Source organism: Lolium perenne, chromosome 5, assembly GCF_019359855.2.
Source record: "Lolium perenne isolate Kyuss_39 chromosome 5, Kyuss_2.0, whole genome shotgun sequence".
Classification (NCBI taxonomy): domain Eukaryota; kingdom Viridiplantae; phylum Streptophyta; class Magnoliopsida; order Poales; family Poaceae; genus Lolium; species Lolium perenne.
In genome coordinates, this window is record NC_067248.2 from 177,309,301 (window position 1) to 177,331,671 (window position 22,371).

Genomic DNA, 22,371 nt, shown 5'->3' on the forward strand with positions numbered 1-22,371 from the left:
ATCTCTGAAGCGGCCTTGCACGGAGGATTTGGGCTAGTTTGCCCATGTATCTTTAATTATAGTAGATTATATCTTAGATCAAGATTTAGAGTTTGTATCGCACACGGTGGGATATTCCCACGTTAGAAAGTCCCCTGGACTATAAATATGTATCTAGGGTTTATGAAATAAACAACAACTCACGTTCAACCCAAAACAAACCAATCTCGGTGCATCGCCAACTCCTTCATCTCGAGGGTTTCAATCAGATAAGCGACATGCTGCCTAGATCGCATCTTGCGATCTAGGCAGCACAAGCTCCACGTTGTTCATGCGTTGCTCGTACTGAAGCGTCTTTGATGGCGAGCAACGTAGTTATCATAGATGTGTTAGGGTTAGCATAGTTCTTCGTATAACATGCTTACGTAGTGCAACCCTTGCATGTCTAGCCGCCCTCACGCCTATCTCAGGTGTGGGGGCGGCACCCTGCTTGTTCATCATCTAGTAGATCTGATCCGTTACGATTGCTCCTTGTTCTGCAAGGATTAGTTTAATATCTGCAATAGTTAGGCCTTACAAAGGGGGGGAGGATCCAGCGGCACGTAGGGTGGCGTTCGCAAGTCCTAAACAGGATGTTCCGAGGATCAACGTCATGTTGGTTTTTAGGCCTTGTTTAGGATCGGCTTATGAGCACCGTGCGTGGCCGCGAGGCCCAACCTGGAGTAGGATGATCCGATTATGCGGTGAAAACCCTAAATCGTCGTAGATCTCATTAGCTATATCTTGATCAAGCAGGATCACCAAGTATTCGTGCACCCCGTACGAATCATGGGTGGATCGGCTCTTTGAGCCGATTCACGAGATAACTGAGAGCCGATCGAGGCTCGTATTTAATGTTTACGTGTATGCCATGCAGGAACTAAGCGAGGCATCCCCATCACCTTCCTGACCAGGTATAGGTCAGGTGGCACGCCCTTGCACTTCGCATCGCCGCGTGTGACCAGAAGAGCATTGCGGGCCGTCGCTCGGAGGGGTCTCAGCCAGCCGCAGCTCTAGGCTCTTCCCGGCTCTACTAGTGTTGACAGGCCGCTGCCCGCCGGTGGGTTTTGGCAGTCAACAGATACTTGGCAATTGTTCTGCTCATGTTTAAGCTCTTGCATCATATGCTTTCCACCCATTAATGAAGAAATACATAGAGCATGCTAAAATTTGGTTTGCATATTTGGTTTCTCTAAGGTCTAGATAATTTCTAGTATTGAGTTTGAACAACAAGGAAGACGGTGTAGAGTCTTATAATGTTTACAATATGTCTTTTATGTGAGTTTTGCTGCACCGGTTCATCCTTGTGTTTGTTTCAAATAACCTTGCTAGCCTAAACCTTGTATCGAGAGGGAATACTTCTCATGCATCCAAAATACTTGAGCCAACCACTATGCCATTTGTGTCCACCATACCTACCTACTACATGGTATTTCTCCGCCATTCCAAAGTAAATTGCTTGAGTGCTACCTTTAAACAATTCAAAATTTATCACCTCTGATTTGTGTCAATGTTTTATAGCTCATGAGGAAGTATGTGGTGTTTATCTTTCAATCTTGTTGGGCAACTTTCACCAATGGACTAGTGGCTTCATCCGCTTATCCAATAATTTTGCAAAAAGAGCTGGCAATGGGATTCCCAGTCCCAAATTAATTAACAAAAATAGACACTCCTCCATGGTATGTGATTGTTGGACGGCACCCGAAGGATTCGGTTAGCCATGGCTTGTGTAAGCAAAGGTTGGGAGGAGTGTCATCATAATAAAACTAAAATAAAAAGGCACTCCTTCATGGTATGAGATTGTTGGCAGGTACCCGAGGATTCGGTTAGCCATGGTTTGTGAAAGAAAGGTTGGAAGGAGTGCCACCCAAAAATAAAATAAAATGGGAGCCGCTCTTTGAAGGTTTGTCTGGCAAGGGGGTTAGAGTGCCCACTACCATTCGTTGACAACAACAAACACCTCTCAAAACTTTACTTTTATGCTCTCTATATGTTTTCAAAAATCAAAGCTCTAGCACAAATATAGCAATCGATGCTTCCCTCTGCGAAGGGCCTTTCTTTTACTTTTATTGTTGAGTCAGTTCACCTATTTCTCTCCATCTCAAGAAGCAAACACTTGTGTGAACTGTGCATTGATTCCTACATACTTGCATATTGCACTTATTATATTACTCTATGTTGACAATATCCATGAGATATACATGTTATAAGTTGAAAGCAACCGCTGAAACTTAATCTTCCTTTGTGTTGCTTCAATACCTTTACTTTGAATTATTGCTTTATGAGTTAACTCTTATGCAAAACTTATTGATGCTTGTCTTGAAGTGCTATTCATGAAAAGTCTTTGCTATATGATTCTGTTGTTTACTCATGTCATTTACATTGTTTTGATCGCTGCATTCACTACATATGCTTTACAAATAGTATGATCAAGATTATGATGGCATGACACTCCAGAAATTATCTTTGTTATCGTTTTACCTGCTCGGGACGAGCAGAACTAAGCTTGGGGATGCTGATACGTCTCCGACGTATCGATAATTTCTTGTGTTCCATGCCACATTATTGATGATATCTACATGTTTTATGCACACTTTATGTCATATTCGTGTATTTTCTGGAACTAACCTATTAACAAGATGCCGAAGTGCCAGTTCCTGTTTTCTGCTGTTTTTGGTTTCAGAAATCCTAGTAATGAAATATTCTCGGAATCGGACGAAATCAACGCCCAGGTTCCTATTTTCACCGGAAGCATCCAGAACATACGAGAAGGACCAGAGGGGGGGCACTGGGCCCCCAGACCATAGGCCGGCGCGGCCCAGGCCCTGGCCGCGCCGCCATATGGTGTGGTCGCCCCTTCGACCCTCTGACGCCGCCTCTTCGCCTATATAAAGCCCCTGGATCGAAAACCCTGATACGTTCGGCGAAAACCACAGAAACCTTCCAGAGCCGCCGCCATCGCAACGCCAAGATCTGGGGGACAGGAGTCTCTGTTCCGGCACGCTGCCGGAGCGGGGAAGTGCCCCCGGAAGGCTTCTCCATCGACACCGCTGCCATCTCCACCGCTATCTTCATCACCGCTGCTGCTCCCATGAGGAGGGAGTAGTTCTCCATCGAGGCTCGGGGCTGTACCGGTAGCTATGTGGTTAATCTCTCTCCTATGTACCTCAATACAATGATCTCATGAGCTGCTTTACATGATTGAGATTCATATGAGTTTTGTATCACTACTATCTATGTGCTACTCTAGCAAAGTTATTAAAGTAGTTCTATTCCTCCTGCACGTGTGTAAAGGTGAGAGTGTGTGCACCGTGTTAGTACTTGGTTTATGCTATGATCATGATCTCTTGTAGATTGCGAAGTTAACTATTGCTATGATAATATTGATGTGATCTATTCCTCCTACATATGCATGAAGGTGACAGTGTGCATGCTATGTTAGTACTTGGTTTAGTCTATTGATCTATCTTACACTATAAGGTTACTTAAACATGAGCATTATTGTGGAGCTTGTTAACTCCGGCATTGAGGGTTCGTGTAATCCTACGCAATGTGTTCATCATCCAACAAGAGTGTAGAGTATGCATTTATCTATTCTGTTATGTGATCAATGTTGAGAGTGTCCACTAGTGAAAGTGTAATCCCTAGGCCTTGTTCTTAAATACTGCTATCGCTACTTGTTTACTACTGCTGCGTTACTACTGCTTGTTTGCTATTTCACTGTGTTACTACTGCTGCAATACTACCACCATCAACTACACGCCAGCAAGCTATTTTCTGGCACCGTTGCTACTGCTCATACTTATTTATACCACCTGTATTTCACTATCTCTTCGCCGAACTAGTGCACCTATTTGGTGTGTTGGGGACACAAGAGACTTCTTGCTTTGTGGTTGCAGGGTTGCATGAGAGGGATATCTTTGACCTCTTCCTCCCTGAGTTCGATAAACCTTGGGTGATCCACTTAAGGGAAAACTTGCTGCTGTTCTACAAACCTCTGCTCTTGGAGGCCCAACACTGTCTACAGGAAAGGAGGGGGAACGTAGACATCAGACCCCGGTCCAATTCTCTATACTGAAATACAATCTGCTGCAATACTTGTTCTACTGTTTTCTGCAAACAATCATCTTCCACACAATACGGTTAATCCTTTGTTACAGCAAGCCGGTGAGATTGACAACCTCACTGTTTCGTTGGGGCAAAGTACTTTGGTTGTGTTGTGTAGGTTCCACGTTGGCGCCGGAATCCCTGGTGTTGCGCCGCACTACATCCCGCCGCCATCAACCTTCAACGTGCTTCTTGGCTCCACCTGGTTCGATAAACCTTGGTTTCTTTCTGAGGGAAAACTTGCTGCTGTGCGCATCATACCTTCCTCTTGGGGTTCCCAACGAACGTGTGAGTTACACGCCATCACCCGGCAAGGACCCCTGGTACACGAGGATCTGCGAGACATTATGCTCGTGCATGATCAGCGCAGCCTCCGTGAAAAAGTCGTCGTCGGACTCCTCGTCTGACGACGTGTCGATGAAGTTCTTGAAGAAGTAGTCGTCGTCGCTATTCACCATGATTTACAGATGAAATGGGACAAGTTTTAGATCACCCATTTCATCGAACACCTCGCAGGCGGAGGCCATCCAATGCGTCCGTAGGGACCTGCAGGCAATGGTCGTCCCGACCGACTTGCGGTCTGGAAAGACGGTGCACGAGAGCTCACCTCTGGCGGCAACGGCAAAGCTGCTGATGGCGGGAGGTCTCGCGACGGTGAGAGGACAACAGCGTCAGCGACGGCGTCCTCCACTCTGCTACGACGCCGCGAAAGCAGCGCGGGGCCACGACCTATGCTTCCACACCGCTTGCTGGCGTCGCGGGGATGGTGGCCGTCGTTGACACCGCTCCCAAATCGCCGGTCCTTGGGTGGCAGCGGAGCGGTGGAAGATGTGTGCGAGGGGGTTGTGTTTTGGGACGAAGACATGCGGGCCAGGGGCGGACAAGGGGAGGACGCGAGCGGGCAGCGATAGGAGTCCGCGGACACGCAAACTCGACCAAATTTGGACCGACTTTAGATCGTCCCGGACGATGCGGCCAACCGTTTTGGGATAGGTCCGCACGCCGCATTTTTGTTCGGTTGGACCCATCCGAACGAGCGGGCGCTGGATAGTTGGCCGGGCGTTGGAGATACCCTTAGGGCATCTCCAGCGGCGCGACGCATTTTAGCGTCCGCGCGCGTCCGTTTGCGTCGACCGTTTTGGTCGAAATCGACCGCGCGTCCGTTTGCGTCGGGGGTAGCTCCAGCGGCATGACGCATTTTTAGGACGAATCCTTTTTTTTTAAACATGAAACATAGTTTACATACTTAAAAAATAAACCTAAAACGCCTACTGTTCCTCGCCACTGTCCTGCTCATCGTCGCTGTGCTGCTCGTGGTCGCTGTCGATCACGATGAACTCCGGTACGACCCAAGGCCAGTTGGCATCCGGGGGAGCGTACGCCGGGCGCGCTGCCGGTGCTCGAGGTTGAGGAGGCTGCGGCTGTGGCGGCGGTGGAGGGGCCCGATCGCGGGCGTGACGCGGCGGTGGAGCGCCCGATCGCGGCTGTGGCGGCGGTGGAGGTGCCCGATCTGCGGATGTGGCGGCGCCCGAACTGCCCGCGCCGTGGCGGCGGTGGTGGAGGCGCCGCCGACTCCAGGAGCGCCCGTCGAAGTGCTTCATCCGCCGACAGGCCCGGCGCAGACGCGGAAGCGCTGACCGCCTGAATCGATGCCCTCGATGCAGACTCGCTGCCAGGCGGGCCCGGTGGGAAAGCGAGCGGACACTTTGCGCGTCCGCCGAGCGTCCGCCGAGACGCAAACCTGGCGCATATTTAGGCCAGGTTTGCGTCTCTGCGGACAGCCCGGTCACTTTACGTCGCCTCGCTGGAACAAGCCCCAGACGCATTTCCGGTCACGGCGGACGAAAACGATCGCTCAGTCTCCGTTTGTGTCGCGCCGGGCTGGAGATGCCCTTAGCAGTTAGCACGTAGAACAGTTAGCACGTAGAAAATGTAAGATCAGATCGAGGGCGAGGAGGAGGACGACAGGCAGAAACTTATAAAAGAAAGAAGAAAGGACTTGCCCCACCCTTCCCTAACAAACCACCGCTCCGCACGCTCCTTCTCGTTTAAGATCCGATCTCCCCACCCCTCGCTTCTTCCTGACCTCCCATCCTCTCCCTGCAGCCCAAATCCACGCCACCCATGGCCCTCACGGGCCTCACCGACGCCACGGCGCCCGCCGCCGACGCAATGCCGCCCGCCAGCAAGGACGCCGGCGGGGACGTCCGCATGATCTCCTCCAAGGAGATGAGCGCGCACAACGCCGCCGACGACCTCTGGATCTCCATCTCCGGGGACGTGTACGACGTCACGCCCTGGCTGCGCCGCCACCCGGGCGGCGAGGTCCCGCTCCTCACCCTCGCCGGCCAGGACGCCACCGACGCCTTCATGGCCTACCACCCGCCCTCCGTGCGCCCGCTGCTCCGCCGCTTCTTCGTCGGCCGCCTCTCCGACTACACCGTCTCCCCGGCCTCCGCCGACTTCCGCCGCCTCCTCGCGCAGCTCTCCTCCGCGGGCCTCTTCGAGCGCGTCGGCCCCATGCCCAAGGTCCAGCTCGCCGCAATGTCCGTCCTCTTCTCCGTCGCCCTCTACTGCACCCTCGCCTGCGCCTCCACCGGGGCCCACCTCTTCGCCGGCGGCCTCATTGGCTTCATCTGGATCCAGTCGGGCTGGATCGGCCACGACTCGGGCCACCACGAGCTCACCACCCACCCGGCCCTCAACCGCCTCATCCAGATCATCACCGGCAACTGCCTCACCGGCCTCGGCATCGCCTGGTGGAAGTACAACCACAACACGCACCACATCGCCTGCAACAGCCTCGACCACGACCCGGACCTGCAGCACCTGCCGCTCTTCGCCGTCTCCACCAAGCTCTTCAACAACATCTGGTCCGTCTGCTACGAGCGCACCCTCGCCTTCGACGCCATATCCAAGTTCTTCGTCAGCTACCAGCACTGGACCTACTACCCGGTCATGGGCTTCGCCAGGATCAATCTCATGGTGCAGTCGATCGTCTTCCTCATCACGCACAAGAAGGTGCAGCAGCGGTGGCTGGAGGTCGCCGGAGTCACCGCGTTCTGGATTTGGTACCCCTTGCTGATCTCCACCCTGCCGAGCTGGTGGGAGAGGGTGGCGTTCGTGCTCGTCGGCTTCTTCGTCACGGGGCTTCAGCATGTGCAGTTCACCCTGAACCATTTCTCAGCCGAGGTGTATCTCGGCCCACCAAAGGGGAACGACTGGTTCGAGAGGCAGACCGCCGGCACGCTCGACATCAAGTGCCCGCCGTGGATGGATTGGTTCCACGGCGGCCTGCAGTTCCAGGTTGAGCACCACTTGTTCCCTCGCCTCCCCCGGCAACACTACAGGATGGTCGCGCCGTTTGTGCGTGACCTCTGCAAGAAGCACGGGCTGCATTATGGTGCCGCGACGTTCTGGGAGGCGAATGTGATGACGGTGAGGACACTAAGGGCTGCAGCAATGCAGGCTAGGCAAGCCACTACCGGTGGTGCTGCACGGAGGAATTTGGTCTGGGAAGCTGTCAACACTCTTGGATGAGGTTATCTGAGTACCAGGCAATTGCTAGCATATCCAGGCTTGTCGGCATGAAGTTATCTGAGTGCTTCTCGATTGTGTAGAGAGATTTGATCCTTTCACCTGTTGGAGCTGTATCGGATTTTTCGTGTTTCCCGAGTGAGTGACTATCTCTTCTGCAGTTGAAGAGCTAGTTGTTCATGCTTCAATTGTCTACCTGTACACCACCACATTTAGGTTCTCCCTGTCACGGTAAACCATTACAATAGCAATTGCTTTATATCGTTATAATTAATTTATGGGTTATGATTACTTCCATTTCATCTTGCTTGCATTGACCAGACTTCATGAAATTGTAAAGCTAATCCATGGTTGGGGGTGGGTTATGTTTTGCAGCATGCCTGTGTTGAATCCCAATTTGAGAACAGCCTATCTGTTCCAGGAATAAACATTCAGTCATCTTTATACCAAATGTTTTTGTCAAGACATACTATCCATTCAAGACTGAAGTGATAATTTCTGCTATCTGCATATAGTAGGGCATACATCCATTCCCCTTGATTCTCCTATTTCTGTGGGCTTGTTGAATGCTTCTGGTTATGCATGATCAGGGTTTCAGATCTATGATCAGCACGTTCCGCATCGAGACTTTCATGCTTCTGGCATATTATTATTACTCTTTTCATGGTAACGTTGAATAAAACTAGGGCCATTTTGCTACTTCGTCAAGTCAAAAACAATTCTGGGATGTGATCTACAGATCTGCTAGGGCCAAGCGACGGGCATCGTGTTCCCCTGGCCACTAATTTCCGAGTGTGTGTCCCTGTTGAGCCTGCACCGCTGTGCGAAATACAGCCATTTCTTTGGGATGTGTTCGGTTTTGGAACCGGGAGGAATGGAATGGAACGGTTCCATTCCCAGAACACATTCTTGTGTTCTTTTCTGGAATGGAGTGGAATGGAATGGTTCCAGAAAAGAGAATATTCCCTCAATATGCGGAACCGACCGGTCCGGCCGATTCGGCCGGACGAGGTGGAACGGCACAGTAATGCTGGGCGATTAACTCTAATTTAATCAAGTTTAGCAATAATTAATCAAGATTAATTATAATTAATCAAGATTAGGAATAATTAATCAAGATTAGCAATAATTAATCAAGTTTAGCAGTACTAATCAAGTTTAGCAAATAATTAATCGAGTTTAGAATAATTAATCGGGTGACTAATCTCACCCATTCCATTCCATTCTCATCCCATTCCAAAACCGAACACAGGGATGGAACCGTTCCGTGATAATTTTTTTGTCCAAACCGAACACAGGGATGGAACGGTTCCGTGACAGTGGAATGGAATGGTTCCATTCCATTCCACCTAATTCTCAAACCGAACACACCCTTGGTGTCCTTGTCCGATTCCCACAAGATGTTCTCAAAGGCGCCTATGATTCGTCACTGGTGGTTAGCAGCGTCAGCGTGCGGCGCATGTGAGCTGCCCCGCGCCCGCCCGCGGCATGCCCACGGCACCATGTCTGTTTGCATACCGGAAGAGTATTTCGTCCTGACATACAACACGTTGGGGGTCCTTGCCTAGTTGTCTAGAATACTACAGTAGTACTTCTTGTCGGAATGCGTAGCCCCCACCTTGATCTACTAGTTGTCTTCACCCTGTACATACACGTTGGGGCCATTGCCTAGTTGATCAGTCTAGGAAATTCGATTGAATTTCGCATTAATTTCGGCAATTCGTGGGAAATTAATTCAGGCGCGCTGTCTGGAAAATGACCCAACATGTGCAACCTGAGAACCTGAAGATGTGGTCATACAATCGATCGAATATTCGAACTGCAGTAGGCTGTATTCAGTGCTCCATTCAATACAGGTGACTGTTATTTCCCAGCCAATACGATATTCAGTTTTAGTGTATCAACAATGATAGCCTCCCCTATATATATGCAACCTGGTGGTGGAAATGGATGGACACATTCGTTTTTTTGCGGAAGCAGAAACAAATATAAAATCATGATAACGGATACATGTCGAATATGGCACGAACAGAAAGCGGGAACGGAGAACGGACGAGGTTGTCGGAACCAAGAAACCCCTTGGGTCATGTGGAAAAACTCAAAAAAGAAAACCAAAATTGTATTAAGCCCTAAAATGAAATCAAATATGATGATCTATCATAATTACTTTGTTTTCAAAAAAGATGATGCCCTTGGCCTCGGCATCGATTGATGCATACAATCTTTATTAATAAAAGCCAAGCAAGCCTGGCAAAAGTAGAAAGTAAAAAAAAAAAAAACAAGCCTGATGCCTCATGCCTAGGCGACATCTCCATGACTACCGCTAGTCCTATGGCAAATGGAAAAAAAAATAAATGAAAAAGTACTATGCAAGTATGCAAAGCAAGAATACCAAGAAAAGTGCAGAAATCTTTCTCTCTCAAATCCCACCAAAACAACAAATGCTATAGAGAAATTAGAGAGGAAGAACAATTGTGGAGTTCAACCAATGACTCCAAGATCTGGATCCAAGGGGTTCCCCTCACTTAAAAAGGAGGATTTTTTTGGCAGGTATTGTAGATCTAGATCTCCTTTTTTTCAAAGCCCTCAAAATGATGCAACAATTATTGGAGGAAAGGTAACGAAGCAAGCTTAAGAGATTCAACAATCGTGGCCAAGGAAAAACAAATATGACCATTTGGGGCAAACCGACCAAAGTCGGTGTCAGGGCAAGCGAAATCGGCCCCCAAACCGACATTCCCGGTCCCTAGCCCGGTGCCTTGGCTCCCACGCCGAAATGCCCGAAGGAATCACACCGAACAACTTAAAAATGTTACTAGAGTCATTCCGGTGAGCTCCGGTGTGGGAACCAGTGAAGATGGGATGATCCGGTGCACAACCCGATGAACCGGATTGCCCACCGACAGAAAACAGAGCAAACAACAATGGGGACAACTTTTGCATTCGAGCTTCGATTTTAGCATACTTGGGCTTTCTGAATAACTAAGAACAAAATCTATCTAATGGATATTATAAACCCCAAGAAAGAGCAAGACATTAAATGTAAAATGTGGGGATGATTGAAACCTCCCAAATCGAAGAGCCGGTAAAAACTCCAACCTCAAAAACGCAATGGAACATGTATACGGATTTCGTTTTTTATGAACTTGGGATTGTTGAGAAGCTACTGACGGGCTCAAGAACCTCACACAGTGAAACACCAATAAGTAAAAAGAATAGGAGATGCAAAGTATGCAAATTATTGAACTCCCTAAGATGATGCGATCAAGTTACGTACCCAACCAAAATCCCCTCTTGATAGTGCAGCTATCTATCCTATAACCCGATCTCCCAACAACCACCTTGAAACCGGTAAAAGGAAAACCTAGTAAGGACATAATTTTTTCTTGCGCGTCCCGCTTGATCTTGATGACGTGCTTCAAGCTCCATTCAAACTAAAATGCCTCACTTGATTATTGTTGCTTTGTGAAGACTCACAATTGCTCCCCCATACACCACTATGTGAAAGCTTCATTGAAGCACATCTTACATGTCCATTATCACCAAATAGATGACAAGCTTCAAGCACGTGATCTTCTTGAGATGCTTACCTTGAACTTGGCCTTCTCAATCTTGATGACCATCACCACTTGATGTCATCATCTCATGAGCTATATGCATGAGATCTTGCTTTTGATGCATGCCCATGGAGAGATACCTAACTCATATAGACAACACAAAGACATACATATATATTGGGTTAGCTCATGAAGCATAATAGATCATATCATATTCTTTTCTTCAAATCGATGATCTTGATTCCAATACTCAAGATATATGTTTATCTTCATGGTATACACACTTGAATCCAACACATGGACTAGAAATAGCTATAGAATATTTCTTCATACACACTCAATGAAAACATTAGTCCATAAGGTTCGTCAATAATTACCAAAAACACACATAGGGGTAATGTACCTTTACACCGAGGTAGCATCGTCACCACCGCCGGGCGAAGGACGCATGCCCTATGCAGTCACCAGTAGATAGGCCACCGGCCACCGTCCCGAGGCTGTCACCATGCCCGTGGCTAGATTCATGGGCTGCATATTAGCTTTGCCTGGAGGTCTCCGACACTATAAGGAGTAGGAGACAAGATTCCGCCTTTTGCCGGGAGGGGTATTGCCTGCCGGCTTACTCCGACAGTGGTGGGGAGATGCGGAGGAGGCTTAGAGCGATGGGAGCGTCAGAGGAAAATTGACCCCTGCTCTAATTATATATCATGATTATATAATAAAAGTGTTACTTTACATTAACTAGAGAATAGGGGAAGGATCAAACCATCGAGCCGTTCCTCGAGCGGAGGAAGGGATCACCGCAACCCACTTAGGATGAGCTACTTTGGACATTTTTACTTGTGTCATATTGGGCATGCTGGATTGAGTCGACTAACACAACCCTAAAACGGAAATTTAGTATTAGTCAGAAATGAAATTTCCTTTTCCGCATATGTTCCACTTAAAAAGGCCGTTCTGTTTCCGTTTCTCCTAAAGGGTTCCGTTGCCTTGAAATTTTTATATTTTCATTTTATTCCGTTTTTTCTGCGAAATAGCCAAAATCCTTACTCTCAATTTTCTTCCGTACGAACACGCGCACCGTCAAAGCAATCGTGTCCACGCACTCAGTGTTAGTTTGATCTCCAGTGCGACCCAACGGTCGCACGACCTGATCTCGCGCCCTGATCGGGGGCGCCCAACCCGTATGGTTGGTGGGCCCCCGTCGCCAGCGCCATATAAAAGAGGTGGGGGCCGGGGCACGGACGCCAAGGTCGTCCGCTGCCGTCCTCCCCACCGACACACCAAACCCTAGACCATCCGATCTGGTGAGGCGCTGTAGCGGCGGGAAGCACCACCGACATCGCCGCCACTCCTCCGTCGCCGCCATGGCGAGCTCCTCGTCGACGAAGACCGACGGTATGAACTCCATTGTTTTCCTTTTGCTGCTGTCCCGGTTAGACTAGATGATCTTACTCACTAGATGCAACAACTAGAGATCCAGTAGATCTAACAATGGTATCAGAGCATGTCTAGTATTGTTGATCTAGTTGAGGTAGTAACCCAAGCCGGGATAGAAGAACAAAACAGAGAAGATTCATTTTGTAGGCAAACCCTAACCCTAGATCGCCTGCATCCCGAGTAGCAGCATGAAATAGTTAAGAAGAAAGGGGGCAGAGAGAGGGAGGCGGCATCCATGTCGGCCTCCACTCACCGGCGAGCTCTGGGAAGGGCCCTCCGCTCCGCAGAGGCGCCGTGCCAGGGCACCGCGGCCAATCCCCTCGACGGCGGCGCGCCCACCCGCAAGGGGAATGCGCGCACTGGCGAGAGGGTAGGCTACGGCGACGCACTGCCCCGCCTCCCTGCGCGACCTCGCGTGACGGCCAGCTTCGGTCGCCACCGTCGGTGGTTTTCTCCTGGCGCCGTCGGGCGTGAGTGAGAGGCACAGAGGGAGGAGAGTGAGGGTTAGGGTTTGAGGGGCGGCTCCCGGCCCCGTTTTGTTCGACCGAGAGCGGCGCGCGGCCGTCCGATCGGATCCGACGGTCAGGAGTCGGCCGGTGCCTCTCCACGGGCCAAAGGGAGAGGAAGGGAGGCCGGGGCCGGTTGCTGGGCTCAGCCCATCTAGCGACGCGGGCCCAAGCCGGCCTCTGTGCTGTTTTCTTTTAACAGAGAAATAAGAAATGGGCCCATCTGGGCTCTTTGGTCAGTTTGTTTTTTCCAGTGATGTTTTCTGTTTTTAGTTTCTGGAAATAATTTAGTAACCTGAATAAAAGTGAGTTATGGAATTTTTCCCAGTGAGTTAAAATTCGAAAAATAAGTAAAGTTTCCGCTGTGCTAGTTAAGTTGAAGTCATATTTTATTGTTTCCTAATTTAATTGGAACCAACGGGAAAATTGAATTAGGAAATGAGAGTTAATTTTGAGTATGATGATTTTATTTAATGACCAACGTTGTTAATAAAATTGTATTCCGCAAGATTCAGAATTATCATTATTGGTTCTATTTCTGCCCAACAGTGATGTAGAATTAATATTGAGAAGTGCCATGTTTTAATTTGACCAACGTTGAATTAACTCATTTTGATGGAAATTTTGTTTCAGGAAATCCTATGAGTTTTATCTCGGCTATTGAGCCCCTCAATGGAGGGAACTATGGCTCGTGGCGAGAGAAGGTTGAGATGGGGCTTGCTTTGCTTGACCTCGACTTGGCACTGATAGAGGCTTGTCCCATAGAACCTAAGGACCCCGTGAGGGGCGACAAAGAAAGTGAAGATGACTTCAACAAAAGGGTTCTTGACCATGGACCAAAAAGAATGAAGTACGATCTTGATCGTGCTAAGTGGGACTCGTCCAACAGAAAGTGCTTGATGGTGATCAAGAGCTCCATTTTGGAGGCTATAAGGGGAGCAATCCCACAGTGCGACACCGCCAGTGAGTACCTGAAAAAGGTAGAGAGTCAGTTTACTGGGTCTTCCAAGGCCTATGCTAGCACTCTCATAAGAAAGCTTGTCACTACAAAGTACACTGGTGGTGGAGTAAGGGATCACATATTGAGGATGAGCCATATGTCTTCCAAGCTCAAGTCTATGGAGATGGAGCTTCCAGAACAGTTCATCATCCATCTGATCTTTGCCTCACTTCCAAAAGAATTTGAGACCTTTGCTGTGAACTATAATGCACAGCCAGAAAAGTGGGCCATTGAGAAGATGATTGCCATGTGTGTGCAAGAAGAAGAGAGGATCAAGGGGCAACCTGATGATTCTATCAATTACCTAAGCCCAACCAAGAAGAGAAACTTTCAGAGTTCCAAGCCACAAGGGAAACCTTAGTGGAATCCTCCTCCTGCCAAGCCGCATGGAAAAGCTCAAGATCACCAGCCGCATGAAGAGGTGGCCAAGGACACTTGCAAGTGGTGCAAGGAAAAGGGCCACTACCAGAAAGACTGTGTGGCATTCCTGAAACATCTGTGCAAGAAAGGTGAGGATTTAATTACATTTGTAGATGAATCCTTATTTTTAAGTTATGCAAAATCTACTTGGTGAATTGACTCAGGTGCAACTGTTCGTGTTGCAAATTCATTACAGGGATTCCGTATGAGATAGACCCTGCAAAGAGGAGAAAGATGCATTAAAGTAGCAAACGATGTCCAAGCTGAAGTCGAAGCCATTGGAGATCTCCCATTAGTATTAGCTAATGGCTTTGTACTTTTATTAGTAGATGTGCTTTATGTACCCTCTTTGCATCGGAACTTAATAAGTGTATCGCGCTTAGATGATGATGGTTTTGCTTGCCATTTTGGTGATGGTCAATGTAAGATCAAGTTTAATAATGAGATTGTTGGTCTTGCCTTCAGACAAGACAAGCTTTATTTATTGTCACTTTGTGATGAGAATGTGAATGTTTTAAGCGCTGATAATGAGAATGTCTCCACATCCCTGAATGAAAATAATAAGCGGAAGAGAATTGATGAAGTCTCTTCGAAATTATGGCACTGTCGTTTAGGCCATATTTCGAGGGGGAGAATAGAACGCTTAGTAAAAGAATCAATCCTTCCGCCTATGGAATTTTTGAATTTAGAACAATGCATCGATTGCATTAAAGGAAAGTATGTAAAGAACATAAAGAAGGGCGCCAAAAGAAGCACAGGAGTTTTAGAAATAATTCATATGGATATATGCGGTCCGTTTCCTGTGAAATCTGTGGATGGCTATGATTCCTTCATAACATTCACGGATGATTATTCGCGTTATGGTTATATTTATCCAATTAAAGAGCGTTCAGAAGCATTGGATAAATTCAAGATATTTAAGGCCGAAGTAGAAAATCAGCATAGCATAAAGATTAAAATAGTAAGGTCTGACCGTGGTGGGGAGTACTATGGTCGGCACACCCCATATGGCCAAGTTCCTGGACCTTTTGCAAGGTTCCTACAGGAACATGACATAGTTGCCCAGTATTCTACACTGGGCGAGCCTCAGCAGAATGGAGTAGCTGAAAGACGAAACCGTACCCTGATGGATATGGTGAGAAGCATGTTAAGTTACTCCACTTTACCGGTTAGTTTCTGGATGGAGGCGTTAAAAACCGTTATTCACATACTTAATCGAGTTCCTAGTAAGTCGGTGTCTAAAACACCATATGAATTGTGGACTAGTCGAGAACCTTCACTCAATTATTTGCGAGTGTGGGGCTGTCCAGCTGAGGCTAAACTCTTTAACCCGAACATTGGGAAATTAGATCCTAAGACAGTAAGTTGCCATTTTATTGGCTATCCAGACAAGTCGAAAGGTTATCGTTTCTACTGTCCAGACAGACTCACTAAGTTTGTAGAAACGAGACACGCTGTGTTTCTGGAGGATGAGATGATCAGGGGGAGCACGGTATCCCGAGAAATCAACCTTGAGGAGAAGCGGGTGTATGCACCCACTCCGATGATCCAGGAACCATTTTTCTCGATACTGCCGCTTGCACCGACACAGGACGATGTCATTGCGACACCTGTTGTTAGTTCTCCTGTGGCAACAATGAATGAAAATAGAGAGAATGTTACCACACATGAGGAAGAGCTGCAACAGCCCCACATAGATACTGCGCCAGAGATTGAGAACCTTAGAAGGTCTCAAAGAGCAAGAAAGCCAGCTATTCCTAACGATTTTGAGATCTATGTCAGTGAAAAAGTTCAAATGGAGGGTGATCCCACCACATTTGAAGAAGCCTCAAGAAGTGCTCATTCATCGAAGTGGATTGAGGCCATGGTTGATGAAATGAGATCAATGAGTAGCAACAAAGTCTGGGATTTAGAAGAAATTCCTAAAGGAGCCAAAATAGTAGGCTGTAAATGGGTCTACAAAACAAAGTGTGACTCTAGAGGGAATGTTGAAAGATATAAAGCACGACTTGTTGCGAAGGGTTTCACTCAAAGAGAAGGAATAGACTATAATGAGACCTTTTCTCCGGTCTCATGTAAGGATTCTTTTAGAATTATAATGGCTTTAGTGGCACACTATGATTTAGAGTTGCATCAAATGGATGTAAAGACGGCCTTCTTAAATGGAGACTTGGAGGAAAATGTTTACATGGCACAACCCAAGGGTTTTGTCGTGGAAGGAAAAGAACATATGGAATGCCGTCTGAAGAAATCCATTTATGGGTTAAAACAAGCCTCCAGGCAATGGTACTTGAAATTCCATGAGACAATTAAAAGTTTTGGGTTTAATGAGAATAGAGAGGACAATTGCGTATATGCAAAGTTTAAGAAAGGGAAATTCATTTTCCTTATCCTATATGTGGATGACATTCTGCTTGCTAGTAGTGATGTTAGTCTACTATTGGAGACGAAGAAGTTCTTGTCCTCGAACTTCGATATGAAAGATCTTGGTGAAGCTTCATTCGTTCTAGGAATTGAAATTCACCGAGATAGACAAAGAGGGGTTTTAGGATTATCGCAAAAGGCATACTTAGAGAAAGTTCTAAAGAAGTATGGTATGCATGCGAGTAATGCCACGCCTGCTCCTATAGTCAAGGGCGATAGATTTGGGGATTTTCAATGTCCCAGGAACCAATATGAGATCGATCAAATGAAAGCGGTTCCATATGCTTCAGCTGTCGGAAGCCTAATGTATGCTCAAGTATGTACGCGCCCAGACTTAGCTTTTGTTACCGGGATACTTGGCAGATTCCAAAGTAATCCAGGAATAGATCACTGGAAAATGGTGAAGAAGGCATTGCGTTATGCGCAAGGCACGAAAGACCTCATGCTGACATATAGAAGAACTGATTCCCTTGAGATAGAAGGGTATTCAGATGCAGACTTTGCGGGAGATGTAGATGACAGAAAATCCACATTAGGTTATGTATTCACTCTCGCAGGTGGAGCTATATCGTGGAAAAGCTTCAAGCAATCTATCACGGCACCATCCACGATGGTTGCTGAGTATGTAGCATGTTATGAGGCATCGGGGCAGGCAAACTGGTTAAAGAAATTTATACCCGGGTTGAGAGTGGTAGACAGCATTCAAAGACCACTTAGAATGTACTGCGACAATGAGCCAGCAGTATTTTATGCTCACAACAATAAGTCAAGTGATGCTGGCAAGCACATTGACATCAAGTATTATGTTGTGAAAGATAGAATCCAGGATCATACCATAAGTTTAGAGCAGAGAATGCTCGCGGATCCGCTTACGAAAGGCTTACCACCCAGTGTGTTCAGTGAACACGTAGCCGGCATGGGTTTACGGAAAAGCCTATGATACCTTGATATTAAGGGCCTAGAGGAAGAATCTATTTTAAAATGGAAAGGTGTGTAGTAGCTATTGAATCTGATGGCGCGTAACTGGCCATCATGACGAGACATGCTCTATATGCTAATCTGTGATGAAATGGGTACCAAGAAAAGTTTAAGTCTAAGATTAAGAATAAAGTAAGATGAGATCAAGGGGGAGAATGTTAGTTTGATCTCCAGTGCGACCCAACGGTCGCACGACCTGATCTCGCGCCATGATCGGGGGCGCCCAACCCGTATGGTTGGTGGGCCCCCGTCGCCAGCGCCATATAAAAGAGGTGGGGGCCGGGGCACGGACGTCAAGGTCGTCCGCTGCCGTCCTCCCCACCGACACACCAAACCCTAGACCATCCGATCTGGTGAGGCGCTGTAGCGGCGGGAAGCACCACCGACATCGCCGCCACTCCTCCGTCGCCGCCATGACGAGCTCCTCGTCGACGAAGACCGACGGTATGAACCCCATTGTTTTCCTTTTGCTGTTGTCCCGGTTAGACTAGATGATTTTACTCACTAGATGCAACAACTAGAGATCCAGTAGATCTAACGCTCAGCACTCCACTAGCCGAGAGACAAATTGCTTGTACGATACAAATAAACCAAAACAGTTGCCAGTACGACTACATGCTTATATTAGCTCAAAAAAATATCTAGAGACCTCGACGAAACCCATAACCGGAAGAGTCGCCGTCTCTTGGGCGGGGCCAAGGAATATCTCGATGGCAAGGATAGCTTAGCTCTGCCTCACCACAAATCACAGGTCCCAAGTCGTCCCATTTGATTTATGCGCTCCCAGAGCATCCTTCGTCTGATATTCCTTTGTGCCGTGCTTGAGGCGCGTTAAGTAATTTCCCATCGCTGCCGGAAATATCTCCAGACAGCTCCCGACCCTCGATGTCAATAATCACGGCCCAGTGGCCCACTTGCTCCTCCTCCTCTTTGATTACTCCTCGACGTGTACTTGATGGCAGCGGGCGTCCAATGGGGAGGAGAGGCAACGGCTAAGCAAGATTCCCAATCAAACGTGTGTGACTCGGCGCCTGATGATGCGTGCTAAGCTTCCGTACTTTCCATTCCGGTTATGGTTTATCATCGTGGGATCGATCTTGCTTAATATGCTACTACCGCCATTATCATGTCTTAATTTTCTCTCCCAAGACAAAGTCATGGTGTCATTGTCCGTAGGAAGTGGGAACCCCAATTTTCTTTTCTGATAGCTCTAGTTTTGTTGCTGGCATAGGCCGGTCTACGTCTACCCCTATATTCTTTTAATTAGGTGTATAGGAAACTGTAAAAGAATAGCAAGGATCCAATAGAGTTTTCTGAGCATCGTGCCTTCAGGTGTTTAGTCCAGTCTTCGGCGCACACACTTGCACATATGTGCGACTAACGGAATATAGTGTAGTTGAATGGAAACGTTCCGCCCTGGTACCTGTTCCTCTTTTCAAGCGATCTCTGGTGAGATTGATTTCCATTACATACATAGCATAATGGAAAACATCAAACAACATCATGGTGCAAAAGCAAATGCACACGCCGCCTACTACTTGCGTTTTTAAGTAGACTGAAACACAGCTCCAATGATATAGGGAATCTACATTTATATACAGGAACATGAGATTCAAACAAACAACCAACATGACAGAAACCACAACGAGCACACACGTCTGACTTCTATCTCCTTCCCACATAGCAAAAGGGCCTGCTAGCTCATTCCATCCCTAGCACTCATTCCTATGTTTGATTGGGCAAACGCAACGAAACCGAGTGGTTTCCCGGAAGGGAAAATACCGCTTACATAGGAATACACCCGCTCGACGGAGCTAGTGGAACCTGGTGGAACCGGTCGCTAACCACACCGCGCAGACCGAAAAAAAGCAAAACACCTTATCTTCACCTCATGCGAGCAAACATATCATCTCCCTCGCCCGTTGTGCGCCTTGCTCTCGCGCCGCCACACCACACAAGCTCTTTCCATGAGTTGGTACACGGAGAAGGTCTTTGGAGTGCTCTATCATTTGAATTGATGGTATATAATTTAGTTAGGCGTTGTGATATGACTATTATACCTAGCATGTCATATGGACTTGGACATGATTCAATGGAGTGTAATGAACTCCAACTATTGCTTTTGGATGTCTACATACCATGAACTAGCCGCGATTGCTAATGTACTATTTCCATGAATTTTATGGTTATCTGGGTTGAAATATGTGTCATGTCATGTAGGTGTTACACTTGTGAGTATGTTGTATTGTGATCCAAATTCATATACTAAAGGGAGGCTAACTTCTGACGAGCGAGGCCCCCCGCGGTACGGTACGGATAGTTGGCACCACCTATATATACATCTTGTAAGCCGCCAGCTAGGGTTTATCAGATTATAAGATAACCCACGGCGTTTGTAAACACTCCCCCGATATAGTGAAGTTTTGCTGGCTGGCGCTCGTGGTTTTTTCCCTTCTGTGTTGGAAGGGGTTTCCACGTTAAATCTCGTGTCTCCGCTGCGTATTCCTTTATTGTTCTTTGTTATTTGCTTGTCGCTTTTATAACAGAGTATATACTTGATATTTTTTATATTGAAATACAGATAAAATGCTGATGAATTTTTTGTGGGTACGATGTTACACGTGGAAGTATGCTCACTATAGCGATGGAAGTGGTGAGATGAACCCAATGCTAGCCGTTCCATACCACTTTTTTTGGTCCAAACCTAATGGAAATCGGAATCATCCTGTTACATATTTTTGTCCCAACAAAATACAAGAATGGAACCGTTTCATTATAGTGAAATGAAATAAAATCATTTCATTACATTCCACTTCATCCTGTTACCTAACACACCCTAAGTGTAAGTTGTAACTGATGGTGATCCTTTGGTGCGCCAAACGAAATCGCTGGAAAATCAAATTGATTTTGAGGTCGCGGCGAGACGACGGCATGTATGCGTGCGCGATAGAGACAGCCGCATGTTGGCTGGCATGGATAAGGAAACCTGAGCTGAGCATGATCGATGCAGGCTCTGCGTGCGCCTTTTAAAACTTCAGAGAACAATGGAGACACGGATGCATGGCGCCGTGCGCCTCCTCCACACCTGCAATCAAACGATTCCCTCGAATGATGTGTGTGTGTGTTGTCTGATGTTCCTTCAGACCAACGTTTCAACCTGGAGGTCGGGAGGCGCTCTTGCAGTTGCAGTGCGTGATGTCTTTGATAACTGATGATGCCTCGACATACCAAAGGGAACCCATGCTGCTCATCTCCTACCTGACGGCTACAAGCTACATACAGAGTACAGAGGATGCTTGCGCGGTTTCTGCTGATGCCTGAACAACACAGTAACTTATGTGAACTTCTGAATTTACTGTCTTAAAGAAGTAGACAGCTAGCGATCCTGGTATTCTTGTAAAGAAAAAGATAGAGTTCGGTTTATGCTCTTGGGAGCTAAATTTTCCCAACCATATTGTTAGTGTGATGCCAAAATTAGCAAATTTCTGGGCATATTTGGCTCTGGTTCTGCATATGCTATACCAAATCTCTCGTTAGACAAGCTTGTGACCTTTTTGCGGAAGTTTGCGTAGGGTATTGGAACCTGATCATTGCCCACAAAAACTGGTGCTTGCTGTGCCACACAGCTAGACTGCGTTCGTAGAGAGCCAATTTGGCCCACATGAGACAGGACTTTTGACGATGTTCATGCCTTTACAATTATTTGGGACAAGATGGCCACTGTAAACGTGGATGGACGGTGAATAAAGCGTGATTTTGCATGCCATCCACGGCATGTGTTTGTGCATTCCTTGGTTTTTTGTAGGGGCCGACGGCGACAGGGTGGATGGCTCTTTTGGCGTAGTAATTTTGAAGCGAAGAAACATACTGCAGGTTCTTTCGGCGGAACATACACTCATTCTGTACTATAGTGATATGAGGAACTGATTCTGGCGTCATACGCAATAACACGATGAATAACAGTACATATATTTTATATCATCAAAGTCGTTGTAGTATAGTGGTAAGTATTCCCGCCTGTCACGCGGGTGACCCGGGTTCGATCCCCGGCAACGGCGATTTGCAGTTTTTACTTGCATGGACGTCCTCCGCCCATCCAGCAGTTTTTTCATCTTTCTTTTCGCGCCCTCTTCGGCGATTTCCAGTTTTTTTATGCATGGACGTCGTCCACTCCCTAACGCTAGGGATGTAAATGGATCGGATCGGATCGGATATTGCTCTTACCATATCCTTTACCATATTTTTGTAACGGATTCGGATCGGAGCGGATAATGGTCGGATGCGGATTATATCGGATTACGGATATGGAGCGGATTCGGACCGAACTCGGATCGGAAACGGATTATTAAGAAAATATAGACATAAAAAAATAGAAGTATGCTTT

General features: G+C 47.3%; 1 protein-coding gene, 1 non-coding gene and 1 pseudogene across 2 annotated transcripts; all 3 read left to right on the forward strand.

The window, feature by feature from the left end:
* Positions 1–6,124: 6,124 nt before the first annotated feature.
* LOC127300755 (delta(8)-fatty-acid desaturase 2) lies at positions 6,125–7,959 on the forward strand. Its single transcript, XM_051330920.2, has one exon. The coding sequence runs from the start codon at positions 6,250–6,252 to the stop codon at positions 7,663–7,665; it is 1,416 nt and encodes a 471-aa protein (XP_051186880.1). The 5' UTR covers positions 6,125–6,249; the 3' UTR covers positions 7,666–7,959.
* Positions 7,960–13,751: 5,792 nt separating this feature from the next.
* On the forward strand, positions 13,752–14,828 carry LOC139831328 (uncharacterized; annotated as a pseudogene).
* A 7,145-nt stretch (positions 14,829–21,973) lies between these two features.
* Positions 21,974–22,045, forward strand: TRNAD-GUC (transfer RNA aspartic acid (anticodon GUC)). The gene has a single exon. It is a non-coding gene; the product is annotated as a tRNA-Asp (tRNA).
* Positions 22,046–22,371: the final 326 nt, after the last annotated feature.

Coding starts and splice junctions, on each gene's coding strand:
- LOC127300755 (XM_051330920.2), top strand. CDS start 6,250: ATGGCCCTCACGGGCCTCACCGACGCCACGGCGCCCGCCGCCGACGCA.